General features: G+C 33.1%; 2 protein-coding genes across 3 annotated transcripts; both read left to right on the forward strand.

Moving 5' to 3' along the window:
- Positions 1-474: 474 nt before the first annotated feature.
- LOC148299599 (nose resistant to fluoxetine protein 6-like) lies at positions 475-27405 on the forward strand. Of its 2 annotated transcripts, none has more exons than XM_088275910.1 (14): positions 475-676; positions 6780-7066; positions 9724-9959; positions 11204-11397; positions 12121-12218; positions 13038-13188; positions 17237-17392; positions 19204-19326; positions 19871-20116; positions 20667-20762; positions 22762-22891; positions 25000-25174; positions 26296-26438; positions 27220-27405. In XM_088275910.1, the coding sequence occupies exons 2-14, from the start codon at positions 6853-6855 to the stop codon at positions 27403-27405; spliced, it is 2148 nt and encodes a 715-aa protein (XP_088132036.1). In that variant the 5' UTR covers positions 475-676; positions 6780-6852. The 2 variants fall into 2 exon arrangements, with proteins under 2 accessions (XP_088132036.1, XP_088132037.1); XM_088275911.1 differs by lacking the exon at positions 475-676 and adding an exon at positions 1762-2109.
- LOC148299600 (PAXIP1-associated glutamate-rich protein 1-like) lies at positions 13398-15864 on the forward strand. The gene has a single exon (XM_088275898.1). It carries the CDS (start codon positions 13778-13780, stop codon positions 14207-14209), a length of 432 nt encoding a protein of 143 aa, XP_088132024.1. The 5' UTR covers positions 13398-13777; the 3' UTR covers positions 14210-15864.
- Positions 27406-27902: the final 497 nt, after the last annotated feature.

The following is a 27902-nucleotide window of genomic DNA, read 5'->3' on the forward strand; positions in this document are numbered from 1 at the left end:
GTATCCCTAAATATGTGTCATTTTGCGGTTAATATTGTAATTTCATGTATTTCTTAAGTAAAAAATACCTGGCAAAACCTTTTATCTCGAGGCATGAATTTATTCAATTCTATGATTCTGAGTTATAAAATTGCCAAATATTAAGTGTTGAATTGACTGCCAACAAAATATTAAAAAAACAATTTCAAATTTGAATTTCAAATTATTATAAATTAAATTTTAATTTGAAAGAGATTTTTTTTAATATGTGTAATGGTTAAAATAAAATACTACAGTTTGTTTACTTTGATTAGCTTTGAAAAATAAAATAGGAATTGGGTATTTACAAGTATATTCCAACGAAAAATTGGTTCAAAAAAACAGAAAACAATCAGTGATTTACTTGACTCCCTGTCTATGTAGAATCTAGATAATGTGGAATAAGCCACACTTCACTTATCAATGAATAGTTTTTATTTTGGCTTTTGGCTTCATACCACTAGTATCAAAACAGATAAGAAGAGTATCTCTATATCGGTTTTAATAGCATTTTATAACTGTTTTGCAATTAAATTTGTTTTATACGTGAAAAAATAAAAGTGTCCGTGTGGATGGTTAACGTTAATTAAAATCATTAAAAAGTGTTATTCCACGGTAAAGAACTGCATACATATTTCCGGGAGGTGTTCGCAAAATGGTATGAACAGCATTTTTTTAATTTCCATACTATGTTTTTCTGGGTCAAATGATTTACAAATTAATATAACTCATTACGTATTCATATTTCTTGTGGTTTTGACGTATTGGATGTCATAACTTCATGAAATATCGTACACGGAAACCAAATAAAATTACGATGTTTTTTTGGGTAAAAATCCACAAAACCACTATTTTAGAGGTTTGTTTGCAGGTGAAAAATATATCATAAACACCCAGACTAATTCAATGTAAATATTTCTTGAATTCATTTTGTAATTGGCGGGAATTAAGCCCGCGACGTCAGTTTCGCATTCGAGTTTCAACACTGCCACGGTGCCTGTCAAAATCGTCTATTAACTGTTCACACAGTTTATAGATGGCGTGTTATTTGGCTTTGAATTTAAAGCCCAAATATGAAACCAAAAATAAAATTATTAGCAATAATATAGAACTTTAAATGTATACTTTACATTTCTTGTTAATTACATTACGCATATAAACCAAATAAATTAAGATTTTTTATCGATATCTCAACAAAGATGGAGAATTCTATCAAGATGATTTTATCGAAATCTGAACATTTACCGGGCTTCAGACAAAAATTTTAACCCTTATTTTTTTATAAATCTCAAATTTTTCATTTCATTTGCTGGCTTAAGTGATCACTATACGCTTTATGCACTGTTACATTCATCTATCTACCCATGACTGACAACTAGATTACAAAAAATAATTAGAAACTTGTATTCCATATATGGCTAAATTTAAAAAAAAATAGCTTTTTTTGTGATACTTCGTGCAAAAATAAAAATACATAAAAATCTAATTTTGAAGACATTGAATTAAAATTTAATGGTGGATTTACACATACTTTAACTGGGTTTATTGAGTTCTTCATTCAAGAAAAAAAATAATGGAAGAATAGTTGGAACTAAATATATGAGGAAATATATACAAAATGCCAAAAAATATTTGTGACTTACTGTATAATCCTACGTGGGAGGTGGCATTTCTAAAATTGCAGTCTATGAACTACAGCATTTAAAAATATCTTAGTGCCATAACTTTCTGTTTAGTTTTAGAGTTATGGAATATGGTGAAATATGACATCATATATCAATTACATCGAGACTGTCTGACCTTCCATTCGGCCTGACCCCGAAGCCACCATACACAAAACACAATCATCCAAATGTAGTTTGAAGTTATTAGAATCACTATCGGACGTGGTGTGGTATCACATAGGAATGCGTGTTTCCTTAACACAATGTGTTAACTATTATCGTACATATTCAAATCACGTGATAATTATATCGACAACATTCTTATAGTAATAAAAAATGTGTTGTGAATTGTGAAAAGTACTAATAGTGTTGTGCAATAGACACTTGTTTATGTAGTACAAGCAAACAAAAAACAATATTTTTGTAGGTAGGTCACTTCATTATCGTCCGTTCTGTTTTTAACTAGAAACAATTTAACCGAGATTCAAATACGCAGAAAAAAAATTGTAATAAAGAATATATCAGAAATATTATTGCTAGTTTTTTATTTGTTTAATAAAGTTACAATAAACATTACAATTTAATTCATTAGCTACACATATCTACTTATAAAATATATTACATATACTAGTTACAGAAGCGCCCTTGAGGTAGTATTTTACGAAAGTGGCGTTATATAAATTATCCAATTTTATTATTATTTATACATTGTATCTATCCAAAAAAGAGACTAGGGTCTTGTGCTTGGAGAGGGACTTACACTCAACATTTATTGTTTGTATTTAATTAATGATATACTAGCATTTTTTCTTTGTATTTCATTTTCGTTTTATTGTTCATACATTACATTTCTTTGAATTAATAAATAAAACTAACACACATCGCTCACTCCTTTCAAGAACGTCATAAATCAAAAAACTTGATTTTTCAGGAGAACGTTTTTAAAGTTTAAAAATATAATATAATGTATTAAAAATAAATATCAAGCCACTAACTGAACTTTTTACAGTGCAACAGATCTTTTTAGGTAAAACCTGAAGGTTTTTTCTCCATTTGAAAAATATTTAGTATTTTTAAAAAAATAATTAAACAATACCCTTTCTTCAAAATGCAAAACAACACTTTCTGCCCTTTAGCGGGTAAATATTTAGTTAAAAATATGTCTCTTTTGCTGGAATATAGTACATTTTCTGGGCATTCCGAAAACATACACCACTGAAAATTGACGATTTTTGATTTATGACGTTCTTGAAAGAAGTGAGCGACATGTATTGAAATCAATTTTGAGTTTATTGCGAAAATTGAAGGTAGAATGCAAGAATACGAGTAGGTATGCATATTTCTAACGATCAAGATAACACTGCGTTTATATGTCAGTGCCCTATGCACCATTTTGGGTGCGGATAAGGGTTTTATATGCATATTTTTATTTATTTATTTTAGCATGCACATAATAACAATTATAATAATATGTCCGCACCGAGTTTCATTTTTAAGAAGCATGATTTTCAGTTATTATTTTTATCACCCTATATCTTTTTTAAGTATTACTGATTATATGACTGAGTAGATATTACTGCTACATGTGAAAGAATTAATGAAGAATAGTATTTATTGTAACTGCAGACAGTTGGTAGAATTCCATATTGAATTGTTGGGTAATATATCCAAAATTATACACGGTTATTGGTTTGAATTCTACTTTTATTTACAAATATATGAAAATATGTGCCGCGTTTTGTCTTATGACATTATCAAACACTCTTTGTGTTTGATAATGTCTTAATAAGACGAAACCCGTCACATATTATCATACATATGTAATCAACATTAGAATTCAATCCAATAACCTTGTTTAATTTTGGATTTATTACCCAACAATTGAAGAATAATAGTTAGGAAAAGGATAAATGCAGCAATTCTCATTTCTTCATTTCCTATACTCTTGAAGTTAGAAAAACTGATTTATACGTAGGTATTAGACTTTAAAATACAATTTTTTCAATCGTTTTGATAAATCACTGCTGATTTTGGACGTGTTCCAATATCAAAACGACTCGTTTATATTCAGATCGAGTAATTGAACAGTTAAAAGTGTAATTTCCTGGTGATATTAATACATTCGTGGGTAAGCTAGATCTAAATTGTGAAACTTACACTAATCAATGTGTTTTATCAATTTTAAAATAATATTTAAAATAAGTCTTTACGTTTTTGAAAATCCTGCGCGATATTTTGTTCAGCTATTTTGAAACGCAAGGTCTGTCTAAAAATACACGCAAAAATAGAAGATTATTCTGAACCTAAAATCCAGTATCCACACGAACATATTTACTCATTTATTTGTCATTTTCAAGGATAGAAATCTTACTTACATCTATGTATTATCTCAAATATATATTTTACATAAGGTAAACAAACGTGTTGTTTACACAATTTCAGTTATCCTACTTATATCATATCGCTGGTAAAATGCCAAAGGGCCACAACGCAAAAACAAAAAATAATAATCTTTTTATTCCAAAAATAATATCTAAATCGTCAACATTTTCATAACTGTATAAGACACCCATGATTCTAAATGAAATGGACATTCCTAACGCTAGAATCATGGGTGTATTTTTCGAATGTGAAAACGTTGACGATTTAGATACCATTTTTGGAATAAAGAGTTAATTTTTTTGGCGTTGTGGCCGTTTGGCATTTAATAAGCGATATATGTGTATTATATGATATTCTACACATTTTGAGTATCTTATTTTTATACGTTGCAAATACGCTTGCATTTCAAACAATGATTTTGTCTAAATAGATATTTTTTAGTTTAGTAAAGGTGGCTTGGCTTTAAAAAATCTACAAACATCAATTTTTGACGGACTGAATTTCGACTAACACTGGTGTCGTCGTTATCAGCGTAGACTCCTAAACAATAAAAAAGCCAATTATAGCTTTCTTAACTCTTTCGTAATATCAGGTGTGACGTTACTAGTCTGCTCTTGGTTGGTTGGAAGTTATTGCTTATCAGTAATAATCCTAGCAATACACATTTATATTCCTTCATCCTTTAAACCCGATGGTGCATAGGGCATCATATAAACGCACTGTTATATTGATCGTTAACGCGTGAAAAGGCGATCAGCCCTCCGCTTCAGGTTCCAGTCCAGGGTAATATTGAATAAATATTAAAGTAAAAAAAACACTTATATTTATTTAACCCCCCCCCCCTCCCCTGGGAATCCAACCCGGGACCTCGAGAACGATTACACTACGGAGGCGGACAAAAAAAATATCCTGTACATAATATAAAGTCAAATTAATTTTAAGAATCTTAAGCTTGCTAAAAAAACGATTAAATACGTCACGAAATCAATTAATTTCCATTTTTTTCATTTCATATAAAATCTTATCGGTTATCCAGAATAACAATATTATCACCATGTTTATCTATACTATATTATTATATTTAAAGATAAAACATTCTCGCTCTAGGGGTCTATTATATATATTTACACGCATGACACATCACATTTTACATAATCTGTGACGGATGCGGCCTTTGCCTCATTGCTCATTAGAGGTGTCAATGATGAGTACCTAACTGATATTTTTTCGTTTACCAATGTGAATGGTATTCGTAACCTTTTTTTTCTGTTTTTTCGAGCTGTCAAATATATTAGAAGCTATAAATCCGCAACATCCGAGGATTTTTAATAAAAAAAGTTCTCGGAACTCACTTTATGTCTAGCTTATTACTTTAAAAAAATAGTTTATTACAATACCATATTTTATCATTTTGACGAATTATAAAAATATAGATTGTAATTACGTAAGCGCAAATATTGTTTCGTCTTGTTCATTTTAAATATTAAAAATATAAATAAATATATATATTTATATATATTATCCATGAAAAAATGTACCGGAACACCGTTCCACAAAAATGCCCTGACAACACCTAACCAAATTTGTAAATTAATTGACGTGATTAGTTTCGAGTGATCAACTCCAAAAACCGAACGACTTCTTTAAAAAAAGCTTTGTTAGTTTTTTAGTTTTTTTTATTCTACAGCCCATGTCTATTCGGCTGTCCAAACTCAAAACACAGTAAGGGACATTTTTTGTAGTACGTTTTTTTTTGCATTTTTGGACTAAGTAGATTCTACTTGGACCAAAAATGCAAAAAAACGTACTACAAAAAAAGTCCCTTACTGTGTTTTAAGTTTGGACAGCCGTATTGCTCTCAAACAACATCTTGGGCAATATATTATTTTTACACATATTTTACTTTTTTTTATCTCATTATATACAATACTTTAATTTTCTCACGCAATAAATAACATGTATGTAGCTATGTACTTTTACGAGTACGTTTTATTTTTGTTGTGCTAATTATTGTTATCACATTATTTTAAATAAGACAGACGCCGCAACTTAGTTGGGTAGACGCTTGACGGTGAAACGCAAGTCGGGTTCGATTCCCGCCAATTGCAAAATGAATCCTAGAAATGCATTTTTTTCTGTAAATATGTATCTATTTATTACCTTTTTTTCAAAAAACAATTAAAAAACCACAAGTATTATTGCTTACTAAGTAAATTAAGTACTATGTAGTATTATGTTTATCTTCTTATAAAAATTGTGATCAAGTATTTCAAATACTTAAAATTGGTCAGGTGAGGAGTTGAAATAATCTTCGGGTAAGTATGAGGAGATGCTTGAATGTGAAAGATGCAAAAATTGGTGTGATGTTTTAATCTCCCTCCATACTCATGCAGAGAATGTGGCATGATGGTTTTTGAGTTAGTTAGTTTTTCTCATTCTATTCTATATCCGGATTCAGCGGTGCATAGTAAAATTTATTTCGTTAGTTGATTTGCACGGTTCCGGGGTCGTATCTGGTTTGGACAGCCCTGGTCTAAAAAGGCTAAAAACATATTTATCCATCTATTTCATTTCTATGGAAATAGTTCCTATTCAAATAAACAAAAGTAAAAATGTACAATTTAAGTACCTAAGTAAGGTCATTATTCATTCCTTCAAGATTCTCTTTAAAATGTGCATTTATACTTTTAAATAGATGTTTTTTTATTGTTACAGCTACTGATGCCAACGTCATTGAATTATGTGATAGTTAACGTGTTTTCTATACCCTAATATTAGACTTTTTAAAATGAAGGCGTTAAAATTGAAAAACGTGACATTTGCGACAGTGGTTGTGTTGTTGTGTGTATTTCAGTTCAGTTTCTGTAATAAACTAGAGACACATTCGGTTTACTATGGACTTTCATTAACGGCTTCAAAAATACAAAACCCCAGTGTATGTGCGAAGGAGCTCTCTTCAATTAAGAATGGAATCGATGTACGAGATAGATGGGCTCTGAAATGTAAGTTATTAATTCACATTTTCGTATTTATGATACTAAATAATAATAATATAATAATAAGACGACAAGTGCGAAAGATTTAGGCTTTCCGCATCGCAGGTTTTGATTTGTACAACCCTGATACTTTGGCCAGGGGTGTATCCATACCCATTTTTAATGTTTTTTAGGAACTTTTATTTAGAAAACCTTTCTGATTTAAACCCTTCTCAATACGTTTTTTTAATCAAACCTTTTTTAATTTACAACCTAAAATACTTCAAATTCAATAAATCCTTGAAAAAAAATTGAAAGACTGAAAATTGACATCCTTTAATTTTTTCCATTTATTTATATTTTTTAAAGTATGAAGTAAAGTACCAAACAAGTCGCTCACACCTTTCAAGAACGTCATAAATCAAAAATCGTCAATTTTAAGTTGTGCGTGTTTTCGGAATGCCCAGAAAATGTACTATATCCCATTGAAAGAGGCAAATTTTTAACACAATATTTACCCACTACAGGGCAGAAAGTGTGGTTTTTGCAGTTTGAAGAAAAGGTATTGTTTAATTATTTTTTAATATATAATAAATATTTTTCAAATAAAGACAAATCCTTCAGGTTTTACCTTAAAAGATCTGTGGCACAGTAAAAAGTTCATTAAGTGGCTTGATATTTATTTTTAATACATTGCATTATATTTTTAAACTTTAAAAATGTTCTCCTGAAAAATCAAGTTTTTTTATTTATGACGTTCTTGAAAGGAGTGAGCGAAGTGTCCTTGCAGTAGAGGAAATGCACCTAAAAAATGTCATAATTAACAGGCATTAATTGTATTCAGAAATAATAAATTAATCATACCTTAGATTGCCATACTTTTAATCACTCGAAATTTAATTTTTCGGTAGGTACATATGACCTTGCTGATAATTTATTAATACATATTAAATATTACGTATTAATAAGTAATCTTACAACGTGAATATATTCCTAAATAAATGTTGATTTTAAATATTACATAGTACCGTCAGAAAAAACATGTTTTTTTTAATCAATCAAAACGTCTACTACGCATTCATCAAATCGTATTGCAAAACAAATTTTCATCCGTACTCCGATAATATTATATTATCTTTTTCCACTACCAAGAAGTTTTATTTTATTTTATTTTTTTAAGTAGGTACACTACATTTACACATTTACATTTTTTACACGTTAAAAACACATAGAAATAGAAAACTTATCTGCGGACAAGGGTACCTAATGTCTGTTCATAGTTATTTTACCTCAGTTTTTTTTTACTATTTATACTGCCAAATAAATCATTTTAAAAAATATTCTCAGTTATTTAACCTCTAGTTTTTTATAAATTATTTATTTGGCAGTAAAAATAATTTTAAATAAAACTACCAAATAAATAATTAAAAACAAACTAGAGGTAAAACAACTGTGAACAGACTGTATGTACGCTTTAGTTTTTTTCTCCCTTTTCGTCCATCAGAAGATGAACTACATAAAACATCACAGGAAAAAAAGGGATATATGCCCGTTAGGTAGGTACTTGGCTTAAGAAGAAAGCACGATGATTATTACCTTTTTTGTACGTCATATTCCTGAAAACATAATCCGGAAGATAGTGCGGAAGCAAATGCATCCGCTCTCATTATGATCGATCGTCACCAGTGCGGTACTTGGGTCCTTTTATCAAGAGGTTTCGAAAATCAACAAATTGGTGACGGAAATTTTAATAACGGTAGAGCTGAATATATATTTTTAAAATGAGAATTGCTTACTATGTACAAGGTTTATAGATCAATTAGTGGATTATTATTAATTCTTTTAACTAATAACAATGTTTCTATTTGAATCTGTGTTGGGTACAGGAGGGATAATCTAATGTGGGCCAATCAGGAACTTCTCAGCATTTGCTCATTGCTGGGAGGAAACCACGTAAAACTCCTCAGGAGACGGCGGACTGTTGACTGTCATCAGCACACTTTCCATTTCACTAGAAGAGGGTTCGGCATTTTGTGTCCTAGCTTGGGTGGAGCTATATTAACATAATAATAATCAAGCACTTGTTTTGTTAAAAAAAAAAACAAGTGCTTGATTATCCTGAAATAACCAGTTTATGTGAACAATCATCCGATTACTGATATAAATATCTCAGTCTAGCATAGGGCCCGATTAGATCTACCTCCTAGATTACTTGAAACAGGGCTACCACTACTTATATACCCATAATATGAATTAAAAAGATTTCTCAAACCTATCTTACAGCTTGTTTCATCCGAATTGATTATCTAGAAAGCATTGCACGTCAGTTCTGCTACTTAATTTTTTTTATTTGGATTTTTTTCCCTTAAGTACTTTGCAATATTTCTAGTCATTATGTTTACTCGTAGACCACCAGATAACCTGGACAGACTTGTCATAACCGTAGGCCTAGAAAGTCGGAGAGCTAGAGATAGATCTCCAACACGATGGACTGACCGGATGAAATAGATCACATGCCTCTCCGTTGTGGGAAGGCTACACAATGCAGGGACCAATGGCGGAGTGTTGTCCGAGGTTCCAGAGGAAGCCAGCAGGGGAGTCACGATCCTCAGAAATGAGGAAAAAGTAGAAGAAGTCATTTTGTACCACCTTTAAAATATTTTTTTGTTATTATTATTATTTAGTAATGGACGCATCAGGCGCCCCCAGTACCGGTCTTTACTGGGGAAACACATATTGGCTAGGGTCCCGAAAACAATGTTTAACGGCAACATCTACTAAAAGGGTTCCAGTCAGCCGTAACTTCGGCCCATACACTGATGAAACACCAGACAGTATTCCACCATTCGACGTGCACTACTATGCAGCTTACTTCGTACACAACTCCACACTTCAAGTGTTCGTGCATTGGGATAACGAGGTAAGCAATCTACAACACAATCACACCTGATTTTAGTCTGTAGCTAAGTTGTTAAAAAAGTACGAATTACAAAATGGCGGTTTAAAATTCGCAGTGTTGCTATAAAATAAAATAAAAACTCTAATATAGGCAAGGAAGTATTTTTTCAAATGAATTTGGAATGGTGGCAATTTTAAATTACTATTCTTAATGTAATAAAAAATAGAACTAAATTTATTCATACATTTATGTATTACCAATGTACCGATATCACTATCTATATTACCACTATCACAATATGATAGTGGCGCCTTTTCCAGCTTTTCACATGATTTTTTTTTTATATGAACACAAAGTTACTAAAAAATTAAACATTTAGGTTTTACTATAAAACTTATGGGCATAAAGCTGCATATAAATTCCTTTTCGCCATATTGCTTTCAATTTTCTTATTAAGGTATTTCTTGGAAAATATTACCATTCAAATATAACTACTACTACCATCATGCCGTTTTACCACAGGAGTAGACAGATAGGATGGAACGCCACACTCTTCTGTCCTGACATACACTCCTTTCCTCCTTCACATCCATACATCTAGTCATACATATATGCCCTCCGATTACGAAGACTTCGGACACAGGGATCTGGGATCTGGGCGTTAGATTTGTGAGCACCCTGACATTTCACGATCATATAGAGGCATTCAGTGGTAATGCATTGAAAATGCTAGGATTTGTTCTGCGTACTGCAAGGGTTTTCGAAAATACCCGCGTGCTGAGAACTCTTTATAACTCCTTGGTGCGAAGTAGACTCGAGAGTGGCTCGATGATTTGGGGGCCACACGAGCTTAAGTACTCTCTTATGGTAGAGAAAGTCCAAAAGAAGTTTTTGAGGTATCTCTACATGAGAGAGTACGGCTATTATCCTTGGCTCTACCCGACCCAGTTTCTCCAGGGTATGCTTGGCTACAATAGTTTAGAGACTAGAAGGAATGTGTATTTGATTACGCATTTTTATCGATTGTTGCGCGGTATGATCGATAATCCTGGTTAGTTTGTAATGTATATATTAATTATTGAATAAATTGAATTTAATTGAATTTAATTGAATTGACACCGCAAGATTTTTGGGTTCTGATTGATCTGATCTATTTTCTTAGTTATTCTCTCGCTATCCATTCGCTCCACATGTCTAATAAAAACAATTATTATCTCTAAACATCAAACTGCTATTATATCAAACTGTCCCAACAACCTCTTTAGATGATGATAACACTTGGATTGTGTTTACCTACCTCGTGCACAGAATTTGAAGTAAACGATATGTTAGAAACCTATTTCGATTCGGGTGTTCTCCAACAACAACATGTATATAACATGTCACTCAAAATGGAGGGGGTAAAAAAAACTGAGGACGACTTTTCGTGGACACAGACAACAATTTTCAAGACTTTTATGTAAGTGTTTGCATATCGTCATCATACAGACAAGTACAGGGTGTTTTGTTTAGAGGTATACAAATTTAAATTTCCCGTAATAATTGACGGTGGCACTCGCCGTGTGGCATGTTGCGCCATCTTGTTGAAACCTCAGCTCTGTCACATCAATGCCATTCAGTTGAGGAACAAAGATGTCAGTAATTATGGTTCGGTAGCGCTCTCCATTGACTATAAAATTCTGGCCGGCATCGTCTTAAAAAATATATGGGCCAGTGGTGATATGGCTGTATAAAATGTAAAAATAATGCCAATATGGTGCTCCTGCCTATAAAGCACACCAAACAGTGACTTTTAGTGAATGTAAGGGCGTCTTGACAGTCTTCTGGGGTTTTTCCACTCCAAATTCGAACAAATTTTTGGTTAAGGCTATGTCAATAAGTAATTCTGCTAACCAAAAATGTCCCTCATCGGTGAACAAAATTTTGCGTTGAAAAAGAGGATCAAGCTGAATATTGTTTTCGGTTCATTCACGAACATACGACGCGCATAATGGTCATTCAGTCTATTCATGGTGAAATGGCAAAACGTACTGACTACAAATCGACTATCAACTGTCAAATTGACAGTATGTAGAAGCAATTTTGCCAGTTTGAAAACCAAACCTCTAATAAAAACACCCTATAGTTCTCATTAGCTTCAAGCAAGATTCATACATGACTCAACCTGGTATTTTTTCTCTAGCACATCTCTTGTCGTTATTTTTCTGCTGACAATCGTTGGAACAATATACGATTTGAATACTCGTAAGAAAACTAGACATCAAGTAGATGCCAATCATGGTATGTAACAATTTTCAACATTCTTGCTACTTTTTATGTTTTGTATTTTTTTGTTTAATAAAGTTTAGTACAAGATGGCGCAAAATTAATCACCCTATCGGAAGATGTTTTCATTTTTGAAAATAGCATCGTATGTCAATCATATTTGATACTTGTGAACAAGACAGCTTCAGTATACAAAAATATTAATAAAACGGGCACAAATGTGTATCAACACTGGCGGCAGCCACTTGACGTACCTTTATCATCTTTTCCACTTAACCGAAAAAAAATGTTAAGTCCAAGTAAAGATTTCCATCACTCTTATTTGATTTATTTAGTAAAAAAGTTATTCAAATACAAAATTGGGTTAGTAATTTTGTGCCACCCTAAATTAACTGGTATACTGCAGCTGTCTAGTTCACAAATGTCAAATATGATTAGCGTACAACCCTATTTGAAGAAATTATAGCATCTTCCGATTGGGTGATTAATTTTGCACCACCTTGTAGGTATAAATTTAAACAAAAAAAACGAGATGCCTTCGCGAGTGTGTTTTTACCTAGAATTTTTCACTCATGAATTACATGAAATTATAGTAAAATTATAGTAAAGAGTAAATCTACTCACTAGTAGGCATAGGCTATAAAACTAAAAAAGTTGAAGCCTGAGTAGGGTCATGATAAGCGGTGTTGCATAAGCCGTAGCTAGATTTCACTTGGACGTTAGGAAATAATAAAAAAACGAGATGCCTTTAATTTAAAGTAACAGCGAAGTTAATAAATAAATTTATTTCTATTTTCGAAATAATAACATGAAATTGTTTTGTAATTTTTACAGGTGTTATTCATTATATTGACCCAAAAAATTATGAGAGATCTTTTATATCGAGATTTATTTTATGCTTTAGTATTCCTACTAATACAAAATCACTTTTGGATACCAATTTAAAAGAAGACAGTGGTAGTATGCCATCAATTTTCGGCTTAAGGTAAGTGAAAAAAATATACACCAACCAATAATAAAAAGTATAATGATTTATCATTGCATTCTTATAACGTTCTACTTTATATTTTAAATTTTAAAGAATTGTTAACCTTGTGATATGGTAATCTAATCATTTGTCGGTCACTTTGTATAATACGATATATAAATCCTACTTCACGACTTCCTTTTTCGGAATAACCGTTACATCAACAGGTCAACTGTACTATTATATTAATAAAATATACTCAGTGCAAAGTAACACTAGGCAATCCAAGTTGTTTGTTTTAAATAAACAAAAAATGAATATATCTAATTTAATTTCATATATGAAATAATATATCATTCATGAAAATTCAAAAATTGCAAAAATCTGGAAACCGAAAAATTTAAATTTGGCAATATTTTCCTCCCTAAGATAGCCAGCACATTTCAATTCCGAAATCAGAAAACGTCAACAAAAAACGCTCATCTGCTAGCTACTTAATTACTAAAACGTGCTTTTTATCTATGGAAATAAAACTGTCATTTGTGTTTGCGTTATGTCAAAAAATATCCGGCTTCGTTACCGCTGAACACTAAATACAATACTGAAAATGAGTACAATTGACATGAATAGTGAAGACTGGTCGATTGCGTGCTCAGATGACGAACTCAGCAAATCTGGAGCTCTAGAAGGCGACAGATGGGCGCCGGACCCGGTAGAATTGGAAAATTTATACAACACGATCGAGAAAACCGGGACAATACAATTAGAATGGAGATGTCCGGGTAGGAGACTTCCTTCTCCGGTTGTTCACAGTGACGAGAACGTTCAGGAAACCCAGTCTTCCGTCACCACGCCGGAGAAATCCAATTTCGACTTCAAAGACGAAATGAGCTCTTTGAGGTTGCGCGTTCGGAAAGAGGGCGAAGACACTCTACGTGGATCGGCGAAGAAAAAGACGTCATCGTTCGACAGAATCGTTTCAAATATAATTCGACACAAGAGAATACAACAAACGGAGCGTGATTCTGACAACCAATAATCATGAACTACATGACTATCTGATGTCTCATTGAAAATAAACAATCCATGTTTTAACACGTTGACTGCCGACTACGAGATAACTCGTAGATTGCGTTCTTTGCTAGGACGCTGACTACGAGTTATCTCGTACTGTTTTTACTTGCCATATTCGTGCTACAATAAAATTCCAAATATATCAGTGCTTATATGGATAGATGGAAGAAAACGCGTGGGAATAAAACAAAAAATCAATGCTGGCTTACATGAACAGAAAATTTATCAATAAATTAACAGAAAATAATAATAAATATGTAAAATAATTAGTTTTTGATAATATAATATGATTAAATGGAATTGGCTTTTTAAACCGGGATTCTGAAAATTTCCATGGCAGTCATCGTGTTAAGATGTTGGCGCTTGAAGGTTTATAAGGATAGCGATAAATAAAATAAAAGTCCGCCTCCGTAGTGCAATGGTCAGCACACTCGGCTACCACACTGGAGGTCCCGGGTTCAATTCCCAGGAGGGGGGTCAAATAAATATAAGTGATTTTTTCACTCTAATATTTATTCAATACTACCCTGGACTGGTACCTGAAGCGGAGGGCTGATCACCTTCCCTTCATGTGTTAACGATCAAGATTACACTGCGTTTATATGATGCAATGCGCCTTCGGGTGCGGATAAGGGTTTGAAGAAGATGAAGATAAATACATATAAAATTTTCTATATTATTTTTGACATCTCATCAAAGATGAAGAAGAATATGGAAGAAGAATATGGAAATCACACACATGAGAAACGCATTATTTACTGGCCCCGTAAATGGCCAGACTTCCATATTCTTCTTCATCTTTGATGAGATGTCAAAAATAATATGAAAATAACCCCTGTAATTGGAGATAATCCAGATTTTGTGAACAAGTATTTGGACACACTCAAAATGTTGTAAAATTTTCTAAGTGAACATTGTTAAAAGATATTTGTTACACAGATAATGTTCCTTTTTGCAACGGAACATTATCTGTGTTACAAAATTTGTAGCTAATGCAACGGTATTGTAAGATATAAGTGAATACCAAATGATAATAATGGAGTTTTTATAAGAAAAATTAATTTAGAACTATTTTTAAATGAAAATAAACATATACATTATGAAACTGGATTTTCTTTTTAATTTATGGCCCATTAAAACGTTATATAAACTTAATTAATTGTCTCACGAAAATTACACTGCTTCACAGAACATATCGCTCACTCCTTTCAAGAACTTCATAAATCAAAAATTGTCAATTTTTAGTTGTGCGTGTTTTCCGAATGCCCAGAAAATGTACTATATCTCATCAAAAGAGGCATATTTTCAACTTAATACTTACCCACTACAGGGCAGATAATGTTGTTTTTGCATTTTGAAGAAAAGGTATTGTTTAATTATTTTTTTAAATATACTAAAAAAATTTCAAATGGAGAAAAAACCTTCAGGTTTTACCTAAAAAAATCTGTTGCACAGTAAAAAATTCAATTAGTGACTTGATATGTATTTTTAATACATTGTGTTATATTTTATAACATTAAAAACGTTCTCCTGAAAAATCAAGTTTTTTATTTATGACGTTCTTGAAAGGAGTGAGCGATATGGTGCAATCAAGCACTTAGAACTTACAATTGATTTTTCAAATTTCTTCGAAAAGTGTCAACAATACATCAAAAATTAAATTATGGTTGTTGTAAGTTTGTATGAAAATTTATTTATGTGTACATTAATAAACACCTCCGTCTATTTTTAATTTTTTTGGAGGATATTAAAATATTAAAGAATTTTTTTTTTTTTCAGTACAATATCAAATTATGTCATTATAGACATGTTATTATTGTCCGCCTCCGCAGTGTAATGGTCAGCACGCTCGGCTACCGTTCTGGAGGTCCCGGGTTCGATTCCCAAGGGGGGTAAAATAAATACAAGTGATTTTTTTCACTGTAATATTTATTCAATATTACCCTGGACTGGTACCTGAAGCGGAGGGCTGATCACCTTTCCTTCATATGTAAACGATCAAGATGACACTGCGTTTATATGATGCAGTGCCCTATGCACCATTGGGTGCGGATACGGGTTTTATTTTATATATTATATTATTATTGTATGTTTTTAGTGTATGCAAGATATCGATTTAGACATATACATATTTTGACATAAAATTAGGAATAAATTTTTGGTAAATTCTAATTTTATTATTCAACTAATTTACATTCTCACAAATATGTAATATATTTTTAGCCAGTAATTATGCTGCATAATAAAAGTATTTATCGTACAAAAATAAATATAAAATTGTGATCTTGAATAAACAAATAACATTTTAAAGTAGTGGGAAAAAAAATTGTAGCCGTTTTTCTTCAATAAAAAATATATAATTTATATTTGAAGCACTAACTTTATTGTCCGCCTCCGTAGTGTAATGGTCAGCATGCTCCGCTACCGTACTAGAGGTCCCGGGTTCGATTCTCAGGGGGGTCAAATAAATACAAGTGATTTTTTCACTCTTATATTTATTCAATATTACCTTGGACTGGTACCGGAAGCGGAGGGCTGATCACCTTTCTTTCATGTGTTGACGATCAAGATAACACTGCGTTTATATGATTCAGTGCCCTATGCACCATTGGGATGCGGATAAGGCTTTGAATGAATCGGTTAGCTTTGAAACCGGTTGACATTATCATTAAGTTTTAATAAAATAAAAATATTGATTATAAAACAAAGTCACATTTTAATTATAAAAAAACATATATTTTTAATATAAGTTTTACTAGAAATAGTGGTATTTACTTAGTAAAACTTGAATTAAAAATAAATTTCTGCAGCTATTATGGCAAAATTTTGTCAGGTATGAAAACAACAATTATTGCCATCATGATTCTGTAGAAAAAAAGGTGATTTTTAGCCTGTTTTGCGGAAAATAACCCGAGAATAGGGTTGTTTATAATTTATATTGGAATTACACAAAGAAAGTATTATTTTAATAAATTCAAATTCAATCTTACAGATCGTTAACAATATCCTGGATTGTGTTAAACCACGGGATGCTGTACCTTGCTGACTTTATTCACAACAGGACATCGGCTTTCTATGTATCAGACCACCTGATTATACAAGCTTTCAGCAACTCTTCATATTCTGTGGATACGTTCTTTTGCATCAGGTTTGATATGTGTTATGTACATACTAAGGTGGTGAAAGACGAACAGTAATAACTCGCTAGGACTTTAATTTATTATAAATAAGTATTCCTTTAGTATATTAATATATTCTATTATTATGTATTCCTTTAGTAAATTAATATATTTTTATAATAAGTATGACTTTAGTTTATTATGAATAAGTACTATCCACCTCCGTAGCGCAGTGGTCAGCGCGTTTGGATACCGTGCTGGAGGTCCCGGGTTCGATTCCCAGGGGGGTCAAAATAAATATGGCCGATTTTCACTCTCATATTTATTTAATATCACCCTGGACTGGTACAAGAAGCGCAGGGCTGATCACCTTGCCTTCATGCAATTAATGATCAAGATAACACTGCGTCGCTACGATGCAGTGCCCTATGCACCATTGGGTGCGGGTAAGGGTTAGAAGAAGAAGAAATAAGTATTACTAGGTAGCTCTAAGTGAGTGACTGGTTTCTAGGAGAGACAAATCTAGAATGAGCTTGCCTGTCTATGCGGGTATGCACACAATTTCAGCTATGTGTTACACATTCCTTACAATATGCATTTTTGAAAAGTAATATGAATCAGTCATTTACTATAGACTTCCATATTCTTCTTCATCTATGAGATCTCATTATAAAAAGGGGCATTGATTTAAAAAAAAAAAAGGAAAAACCGCCAAAGCGTCTATTTTAGATGCTCGTCTGCAGGTAGGATAGTAAGGATAGGGAAGGTAAATGTGAAAATACATCACAAACACCCAGAACAATTGAAAATAAATCTTTCTTGAATTCATTATGCAATTGGCGGGAATCGAACCCGCGACGCCAGTTTCGCAGACGAGCGTCTACCCAACTACGCCACAGCGCCTGCTTAAACTTAGTATAAAAGAGTTATTTTTAATTGGGTAATGGAGGTGGGCAGATTTAAAATAAATTGTATCATTGGACGTATCAAAGGTAATTGCACGACTCATGATAGACAAAGTACTATTTTATAAATAAAAAGTATTGGAAAATATGCCTGCAGCACGGGAAAACCTTGTGAAGAAACATTTATGTAAATAAAAAATCGTAAATATATTTAGAAAATGGAAGGATACAGAAGAGGCCTATATTCAGCAGTGAAGGGCGGAGGGCTCATAAACAAATAGTGAATAATAAATTATTTTATTATTCACTATTTTACAGAGATTATTTGTTTTTTGACATTTCATCAAAGATGAAGAAGAATATGGAAGTCTGGGCATTTACGGGGCTTACGACCGTCATAGGCTGGTTTAAGTGATCACTTTACACACGTGTAACATTCACCAATTCTACCCATTATTGACAACCACACTACTCAAATTCTTGGAAGTTCTATATATATATATATGAACCAATTTAGAAACCTTGTTCATGAATCACTAGAACTTCACTAGAGACATCTATTGGTGAGATGTAAAGAAGCTTTTTACTAAGCAGAAACTCTTATATTAGTATGTGAGATCCGAATTAATTAATTAATATGAAAATAACTCCTGTAATTGGAGATAATCCAGATTTTGTGAACAAGTATTTGGACACACTCAAAATGTTGTAAATCGTAAATATATTTAGAAAATGGAAGGATACAGAAGAGGCCTACATTCAGCAGTGAAGGGCGGAGGGCTCATGAGGAAATAGTGAATAATATATTATTTGTGATTTTACAGAGATTAATTGTTGTCATTCAAATATTTGACTTGACTAACTAACCATCATGCTGTTTCTCCGCAGTGGTAGGCAATAAGGCTCTCTTTTTAACACTTACTGTTTTTTTTCAGTGGGTTTCTTCTTGCATATGGATTTATGGAACTAGAAAAGATGAAGGCCAAAATGGGAAAAAAAGAATCGATATACAAAAAGATGGCACTTATAATCATCGGAACCATACACAGAGCTTTGAGGTAATAAATAACTTTCATCTTAATTTTGATTCACTTACTTACAAAATGCCTTATAGTCAGGTCTAGTGGGAGTAATCGGGAGGTATGTAAGAATAGATGCTTCAATATGGAAGAGACGAAAAATGTTTGCAAGGACAGCGTGGTGTGGCATTCTATTCTATATGACTTACCCTGCAGTGAAGTGGCGTAGTGGTTATTTCTTCTTCAACCCTTATCCGCACCGAATGGTGCATAGAGTACTGCATCATATAAACGCAGTGTTATCTTGATCATTAACACATGAAGGAAAGGTGATCAGCCCACCGTTTCAGGTACCAGATCCAGGGTAATATTGTAAATATTAGGGTGAAAAAATCATTTATAATTATTTATATATAATTGTTATTACGTTATCGATAAGAATCGAACCCGGGACCTCCAGTATGGTAGCCGAGAGTATTGTCCGTTGAAAAATATGAAATTTCTTTTTGTAATAATGGTACACGCTACTCTCTTCTTGTATAGCATTTATGTAAAAAATAAATAAAAAGTACACATGTTTTAGATTGCTCCCGGCTTACATGGTTTCGCTTGGATGTGCATACGTTGCAACAGCAGCACGCCACAGACAAACCGCATTCTGGACCGTGGAGAGAAATGACATCAACTGCGCTAAATACTGGTGGAGAAATTTGCTATTCATCAACAATTTGTACCCGAAATCTGAAATGTGCATGAGTTGGAGTTGGTATCTCAGCAGCGACATGCAGATCTTCATCTTGGGTATGCTGCTTCTAGTATTAACAACTCCGTAAGTATAATTTTATTATTACAGTAATTCTTCTCCCTCTTACTCCTCATTACTGAGGGTTGTGACCTTTGTCAAAGTTATAAATATTCTCCAGTTATCCCTTGACTGCGTTGCACGTAGCGCTCCATCCGCCGAGGTGCCTGCTGCCTTAACTTGATCGGTCCATCGTGTGGGGGATTTTCCTCTCCCTCTCTTCCCCTCCATGCTACTGCTCACAACCAGTCGTTCCAGGGCATCATTGTCGCGTGAAATGTATCCAAAGAACTGAAGAATCCGTCGTGTACAGACATTCGTCAAACCATCTAAGTATAACTCCAACCTGCAGCCTATGACTATGCCTATAAGTGATCGCCAACATTGTGGGGACCTGATAAGGCAAATGAAGAAAAAGTAGTAATTAAAATGGTATTAAGTTGTGATTTGGTTATTGTTTTATTCTATTTAATAATTTTTCAGAATGATAACCATATCTTTTCTCTTTTTCAGTGTATTTCCATCAATTTTTCTTATCGTACCTAATTTATTATTATTATTATTATTTTCATTCCAGGTATCTAAAACGTGTGATTTACGGCTTAGTTGGGATTATCATACTGGCAAATTCGTACTTTGCCTATACATCATATTCTATTGGGTTCATACCATTGTAAGTAACTTTTTATTTATTAAAAAAAAATAATAACAGTGCCTACTTCACCCATTAGCCCTTGATTTAGTATTTTATGAAAATGGCACTATATAAATCATGCAAATTTGTTATTATGATGAATATTATCACAGTGGCCTTAGTTAGTTAGGAATTACAGTGGAACCTCTTATCACAAGCAAAATTCGTTCCAGACTTTTAATAGTTAAGCGAAATACTTTTTATTTCGAGAAATAAAAATACTTTGTGTTCTGATCCACTCACATTTTTATTTAACCAACTAGTTTCAGCAACAACCTGTTGCCCTCTTCAGGGTTACATTTATTACTAATAAATGTAACCCTGAAGAGGGCAACAGGTTGTTGCCGAAACTAGTTGGTTAAATAAAAATGTGAGTGGATCAGAACACAAAGTATTTTTATTTCTCGAAATAATATATCAAGATGATCCACAAAGTTAATGCTTTCAATATTCAAAACGAAATACTTTTTATTTTTACTAGCGCAGAAGTCCCGGCTCACAAGTGCATATAATAAAAAAGGAACTAGCTCTTTCTCTGTGATTCGTTAAGCGAAATGTCGCTCTTTAAGAGAGCAACTTTTTCATATTTTTTTTCCTCATTATGGGAATTACTTGTTACGAGAGGTTCCACTGTAATGTTATTAAATTTTTAGACTAAATGCAGCAAAACAGTGTGTGTGTCTGTGTGTGCACCTGTATTCATGCAATTATGTCGATCTTTGAAATGTAAGCATTGTTTACAACATTTTGAGTGTGTCCAAATACTTGTTCACAAAATCTGGATTATCTCCAATTACAGGAGTTATTTTCATATTATTTTTTGATATCTCATCAAAGATGAAGAAGAATATGGAAGTCTGGGCATTTACATATATATAGAACTTCCAAGAATTTGAGTAGTGTGGTTGTCAATAATGGGTAGAATTGGTGAATGTTACACGTGTGTAAAGTGATCACTTAAACCAGCCTATGACGGTCGTAAGCCCCGTAAATGCCCAGACTTCCATATTCTTCTTCATCTTTGATGGGATATCAAAAAAAAAAAAAAAAAAAATAACATGAAAATAACTCCTGTAATTGGAGATAATCCAGATTTTGTGAACAAGTATTTGGACACACTCAAAATGTTGTAAATAAATTATCTGGTCAAATTATAAGCTTAATAATAAAAATGAAAATGGTATTTTCTGGCGTTTCTCATGTGTGTGATTATAATCCAGGATTCGGATCTCACATACTAATATAAGAGTTTCTGCTTAGTAAAAAGCTTCTTTACATCTCACCAATAGATGTCTCTAGTGAAGTTCTAGTGATTCATGAACAAGGTTTCTAAATTGGTTCATATATATAGAACTTCCAAGAATTTGAGTAGTGTGGTTGTCAATAATGGGTAGAATTGGCGAATGTTACACGTGTGTAAAGTGATCACTTAAACCAGCCTATGACGGTCGTAAGCCCCGTAAATGCCCAGACTTCCATAATCTTCTTCATCTTTGATGAGATATCAAAAAATAATATGTAAGCATTGTAACCATTTGGATATAAGAAAACATTCATAAACAGGCAAAATAAAACGTTACCATTCAATAATTATGTAAATGTTTGGTTAATATCACCCTGAACTGGTGCATGTGTATGTATGTGTGTGTGTGTGTGTGTGTGTGTGTGTGTGTGTGTGTGCTTGCATGTGTGTATGATAATATTTTTTATGATTTTCATTAAAGTTGCTTGTATTACGTTAATGTAAGATACCTCCTGGGACGAGTTTTGTGTACCTACAATGTTAATAATTTCTCATACATTTGAATAATTCATATTTATATCGAGCACTGATATGTTTTCTTGGGATTTTCAATATTATCAGCGAATGTATTAAGCATTTTCGCTGAGAACAAAATTTAAGATAATATGTCAAAAAAATTTAAACAAGTCTCTCATTGTTTTAATTCATTTTCTAATTGATATTCTTTTGTTGCAGCATAGACAATATTTGGTCATATTACGATGTAGTACACGACAAGCCATGGACAAGGATTGGTCCACATTTTATCGGACTAGCAGCTGGCTATTTCTTGTCACAACACAATAAAAAACTTCCCCTTAGCAAAGTAAGACAATTTTGAACACTTTATCGAATTGTGATTTATCTAATTTAATGATCAGAACACAGAGACATCAAAATTTAGTTTTAAACGCTGCAGCGAGACAAATTTTTGGAATTTGTAAATTCAGTCACATCACCCCACTACTTTAGCACTGGTTAAGCTTTCCCGAAAGGGAATATGAACTCTGTCTACTCATATTAGTTTTTGACATCTCATCAAAGATGAAGAAGAATATGGAAGTTGGGGCATCTTCTCATCTCACCAATAAATGTCTCTAGTGAAGTTCTAGTGATTCAAGAACAATGTTTCTGAATTGGTTCATATACATATATAGAACCAGGTATTTGAGTAGTGTGGTTGTCAATAATGGGTAGAATTGGTGAATGTAAACTGATCATTTAAACCAGCCTATGATGGTTATCAGCCCTGTAAATGCCCAGACTTCCATATTCTTCTTCACCTTTAATGAGATGTCAAAAAATAATATGAAAAATAACTCCTATAATTGGAGATAATCCAGATTTTTTGAACAAGTATTTGGACACACTCAAAATTCTCTGTCTACTCATGTATAAATCGATACATAATATGGCTTCAGACTATCTAAACCAGCTATCCAGTCGAATTTGTTGATAGACGTCTTACGCTTTGATCGGTTACACCAGTTAACATGTTTTATATCAAAATTATTAATGTTTTAATTCATGAGATTTCTTTGACAGCATCATTACGGCGATGTCACACAAACTTTAAGTAAAATTTGGTGGACAAGACAGAAAAATAATCTGAATGGTGGTTTTAGTGTTTAAATACAACCACAGATGGCAGTACAAGTGCCATTTTAGAAATAAATGTCACCGGGCTTTATAGTTATAAGGGCGAGCGTTCATGTATACCCATACTCCTTTGAGGAAACTTTTGTTTTGACAACAACGGACACTCCCGGACAGGTTAACTCATTTGTGGAGGGTCTTCACCAAAAAGTTACATTTCCAATATTGAACAAAAATCCTTTAAATGGAAGTCTATTTTACAACATTTTGAGTGTGTCCAAATACTTGTTCACAAAATCTGGATTATCTCCAATTACAGGAGTTGTGTTCATATTATTTTTTGACATCTCATTAAAGATGAAGAAGAATAAAGGGTCGTAAGCCCCGTAAATGCCCAGACTTCCATATTCTTCTTCATCTTTAATGAGATGTCAAAAAATAATATGAACATAACTCCTGTAATTGGAGATAATCCAGATTTTGTGAACAAGTATTTGGACACACTCAAAATGTTGTAAATAAATTATCTGGTCAAATTATAAGCTTAATAATAAAAATGAAAATGGTATTTTCTGGCGTTTCTCATGTGTGTGATTATAATCCAGGATTCGGATCTCACATACTAATATAAGAGTTTCTGCTTAATAAAAAGCTTCTTTACATCTCACCAATAGATGTCTCTAGTGAAGTTCTAGTGATTCATGAACAAGGTTTCTAAATTGGTTCATATATATAGAACTTCCAAGAATTTGAGTAGTGTGGTTGTCAATAATGGGTAGAATTGGTGAATGTTACATGTGTGTAAAGTGATCACTCAAACCAGCCTATGACGGTCGTAAGCCCCGTAAATGCCCAGACTTCCATATTCTTCTTCATCTTTAATGAGATGTCAAAAAATAATATGAAGTCTATTTTGTTTACTGTATTCTATCGAAACGCAATCTGTTTACTGTATTCTATCGAAATGCAAATCTGTTCTGTTTACTGTATTCTATCGAAATCATTATTAAGGTTGCGACAAAACGTGACCAATCCTGTGTTAAACCAATATGCAATCATTAAATCGTACCAAAATGTAACAATTTTACAAACAAGAATTCCTGGTAAAATGATTAAAGAAACACTTATTTTTATACCACTTGAGTATACTTACTCAAGTAGTATAAAAACAAGTGTTTCTTTAATCATTGTAACATGTCTTACCACAAAGTCAATGCCGAAACAATAAATAGAATTCCTGATTATTTAAAATCATTTATAATGGAAATGTAACGTTTTTGGTGAGGACTTCCACATTTGTATTATTGGATGATATTTTTCAAACGATTTTCATTGCAGGGTACAAAGACTTTCGGTTGGATCATCGGAGTAGGAACGGGTGCAGTTATGATGTTTGGATTTGCTGACAAAGACATGAGTCTATTTGCGAGCACTATTTACATGGGATTCAGTAGATCATTTTGGGCTGTCAGCGTAGCCTGGCTCATGTTAGCTTGTCTCTCTGGAAATGGAGGTAAAGTAACCTTATATTAATTTAAGCGGAGGGCTGATCACCTTTCCTTCATGTATAAACGATCAAGATAACACTGCGTTTATGTGACAGTGCCCTATGCACCATTTGGTGTGCGGATAAGGGTTTTATATATATATATATATATATATATATATATATATATATATATATATATATATATATATATATATATATTAATTCAAACCATATCCGCTCCCTTTGTGGAGTATATGGAGTCCATAAACTGTCCCCATGCTTTTCTGTCGGCTGCCAGCTCCCTTGCATTCTCCCAAGTCAAGTCCGCGTCCAGAAGTTCAGAGAGAGCTATCGACGAATCGTCAGCAGTAATCCTCCTGGGCGGCGCGAACTTGATGAATTGCTAAAGAGGCAAGCTTGATGGCGGCTCTTAGGAGGCATGCGGAGTACATGACCTAGCCAACTGAATCACCTTAAGAATTTTAAGCGTGCAGTGGTTTTATTTTATAAGGAATGAGGAGATAAGGCATGGGACACAGCAAATCCTTTCAAGTAACCTTATATATTTTTAAAATCATAAAATGTTGACATCACCACTATACAGAACTTTAAAATGGCCGCCAATGTATCAGATTACTAATTAAATATATGTATAAGCTTTTGAATGAGCAGTGTTCTCAGACAGCGCATATCGTGCCAGCCCGAGCACTGCTCGCGTGTTTCGACTTATTTGCATTATTCTTCTTCTGTGCGTGTCATGTCAGTTCCCCCTGACGTCAACTATCACTTGAGAGTAATTGTCCTTGTCTTGGGCAGCTTTAAACAGCGCCTCGACGGTCCTGATCCCCGTCCAATCTCTTATATTCCGGATATATTTTATTTGCATAATATGTATAAGATGAGCAACTGAATTGATCTCACTTGCTGCCACTTAACCGATTTTAATGGAATTTTTTGAAAATTCTTTGATTAAGACCAAATTTGTTATCTTTTTATTATTATTCTTATTTTTACAGTTAGACTTGCTTTTATTTTAAATTTTTTATTGCTTCTATTTTGTTTTTTAGAACTGGACAACTTTAAACTCTTTAGTTCTATTTTTGTGAAACATGAAGTGGTTAATTTTTATGATTTTCATTTTACAGGAATCATCAATGACTTCTTGTCTCTGAAAATGTGGATTCCTTTGGGCCGCATATCATACTGCGTGTACCTGATCAACCCGATGGTAATCAGGACCTTTTCCAGCTTCACTGACAGCACATGGGAAGCCGGCGTCGCCCCTGCTGTAAGTATGATGCACAGTGAAACCTCTATCTATAGTTCCTCGAACGGTATCTTTACTCGATTGTATCTCCTTGTGTATTGACTTCTTAATCCCGCATTCATAGTTTATTTCAATAGGTCCCTTGAAAAACGATAGAAGTTTCACTGTATAGATATGAAATGTATACCGAGAGCGACACCGAGATGTGTTCCAGCACGAGAGCTGTTTCCCAACTGACCGTTTGAGATCCTTACCATCGCCTCTTGTTTTTACATCGCGGCAGGCTAATGTAAGGAGAACAGCTCTCAGATGGACTAATCTTGATACGTGGGGTTATCTTAACGGAGTGATTATATATAATATAATAATAAAACCCTTATCCGCACCCCAATGGTGCATAGGGCACTGCTTTATATAAACGCAGTGTTATCTTGATCGTTTACACATGAAGGAAAGGTGATCAGCCCCCCGCTTCAGGACCAGTCCAGGGTAATATTGAATAAATATTACAGTGAAAAAAATCACTTATATTTATTTGACCCCCCTGGGAATCGAACCCGGGACCTCCAGAACGGTAGCCGAGCGTGCTGACCATTACACTACGGAGGCGGACAAAAATGCGGTGATTATATATGCAGCAGGATTTCTATAATTCGAACACTGTAAGTTTACACTCTGTTCAAACTAGTGGAGCGTTCGGATTACAGTACAGAGAATCTGTAGGGTATTTTTATCAAATAAAACAAGTCAATGAAGATTGTCTGTGATTCTGTCGATGGTCTCTAATTTTATCTTTTTTCAGATTGTCTATGGACTTGGTTTCGTGACGTTGAGCTTCCTGCTTGGTTTTGCTTTTACAATCCTGTTTGAATCCCCGTTTTTCCGCATGATAAAGCTGGTTTCGGGGAAAGCCGTCAAACATAATTCCCAAGTGGAAAAGGAATTGAAAGTTGACAGTAGTACTGGTGACATTAAAAAAGAATTGTGATGAATAATATAAGTAGAATGTTTTATTTTATTTTTAAACTATTTTTTTACAATTTGTACAGTGGAACCTCTCATAACAAGCAAAAAAAATGTGAAAAAATTGCTCTCTTAGCAGGCGAAATTTCGCATGAGTTACAGAGAAAAGGCAAGTCCCTTTTTCACAACATTCACTTGTGAACCGGGACTTCCGCGCTAGTTAAAATAAAAATGTTTCGCTTAACAAGTAAGATTCTGGAACGAATTTTCCTTTTTATGAGAGGTTTCACTGTATTTCTTATCAAATTTGCATTCAACTTTTGTCTAGAAAACACATTGTTTTAAAACAAAGGTAGTGAAATTATGGAAAAATGTGTTCCTTGAAATAGTATTGAATAAAAACTGATTTTCTTTATCTTTTTGTTCTTATTTGTAATTGGTGCTTAAAATTCAAATAATTTTTTGACATCGCATCAAAGATGAAGAAGAATATGGAAGTCTGGGCATTTACGGGGCTGACGA

This window comes from Brachycentrus maculatus, unplaced genomic scaffold (genome assembly GCF_059751285.1).
Source record: "Brachycentrus maculatus isolate JH-2025_06_01 unplaced genomic scaffold, ASM5975128v1 h1tg001056l, whole genome shotgun sequence".
Classification (NCBI taxonomy): Eukaryota; Metazoa; Arthropoda; class Insecta; order Trichoptera; family Brachycentridae; genus Brachycentrus; species Brachycentrus maculatus.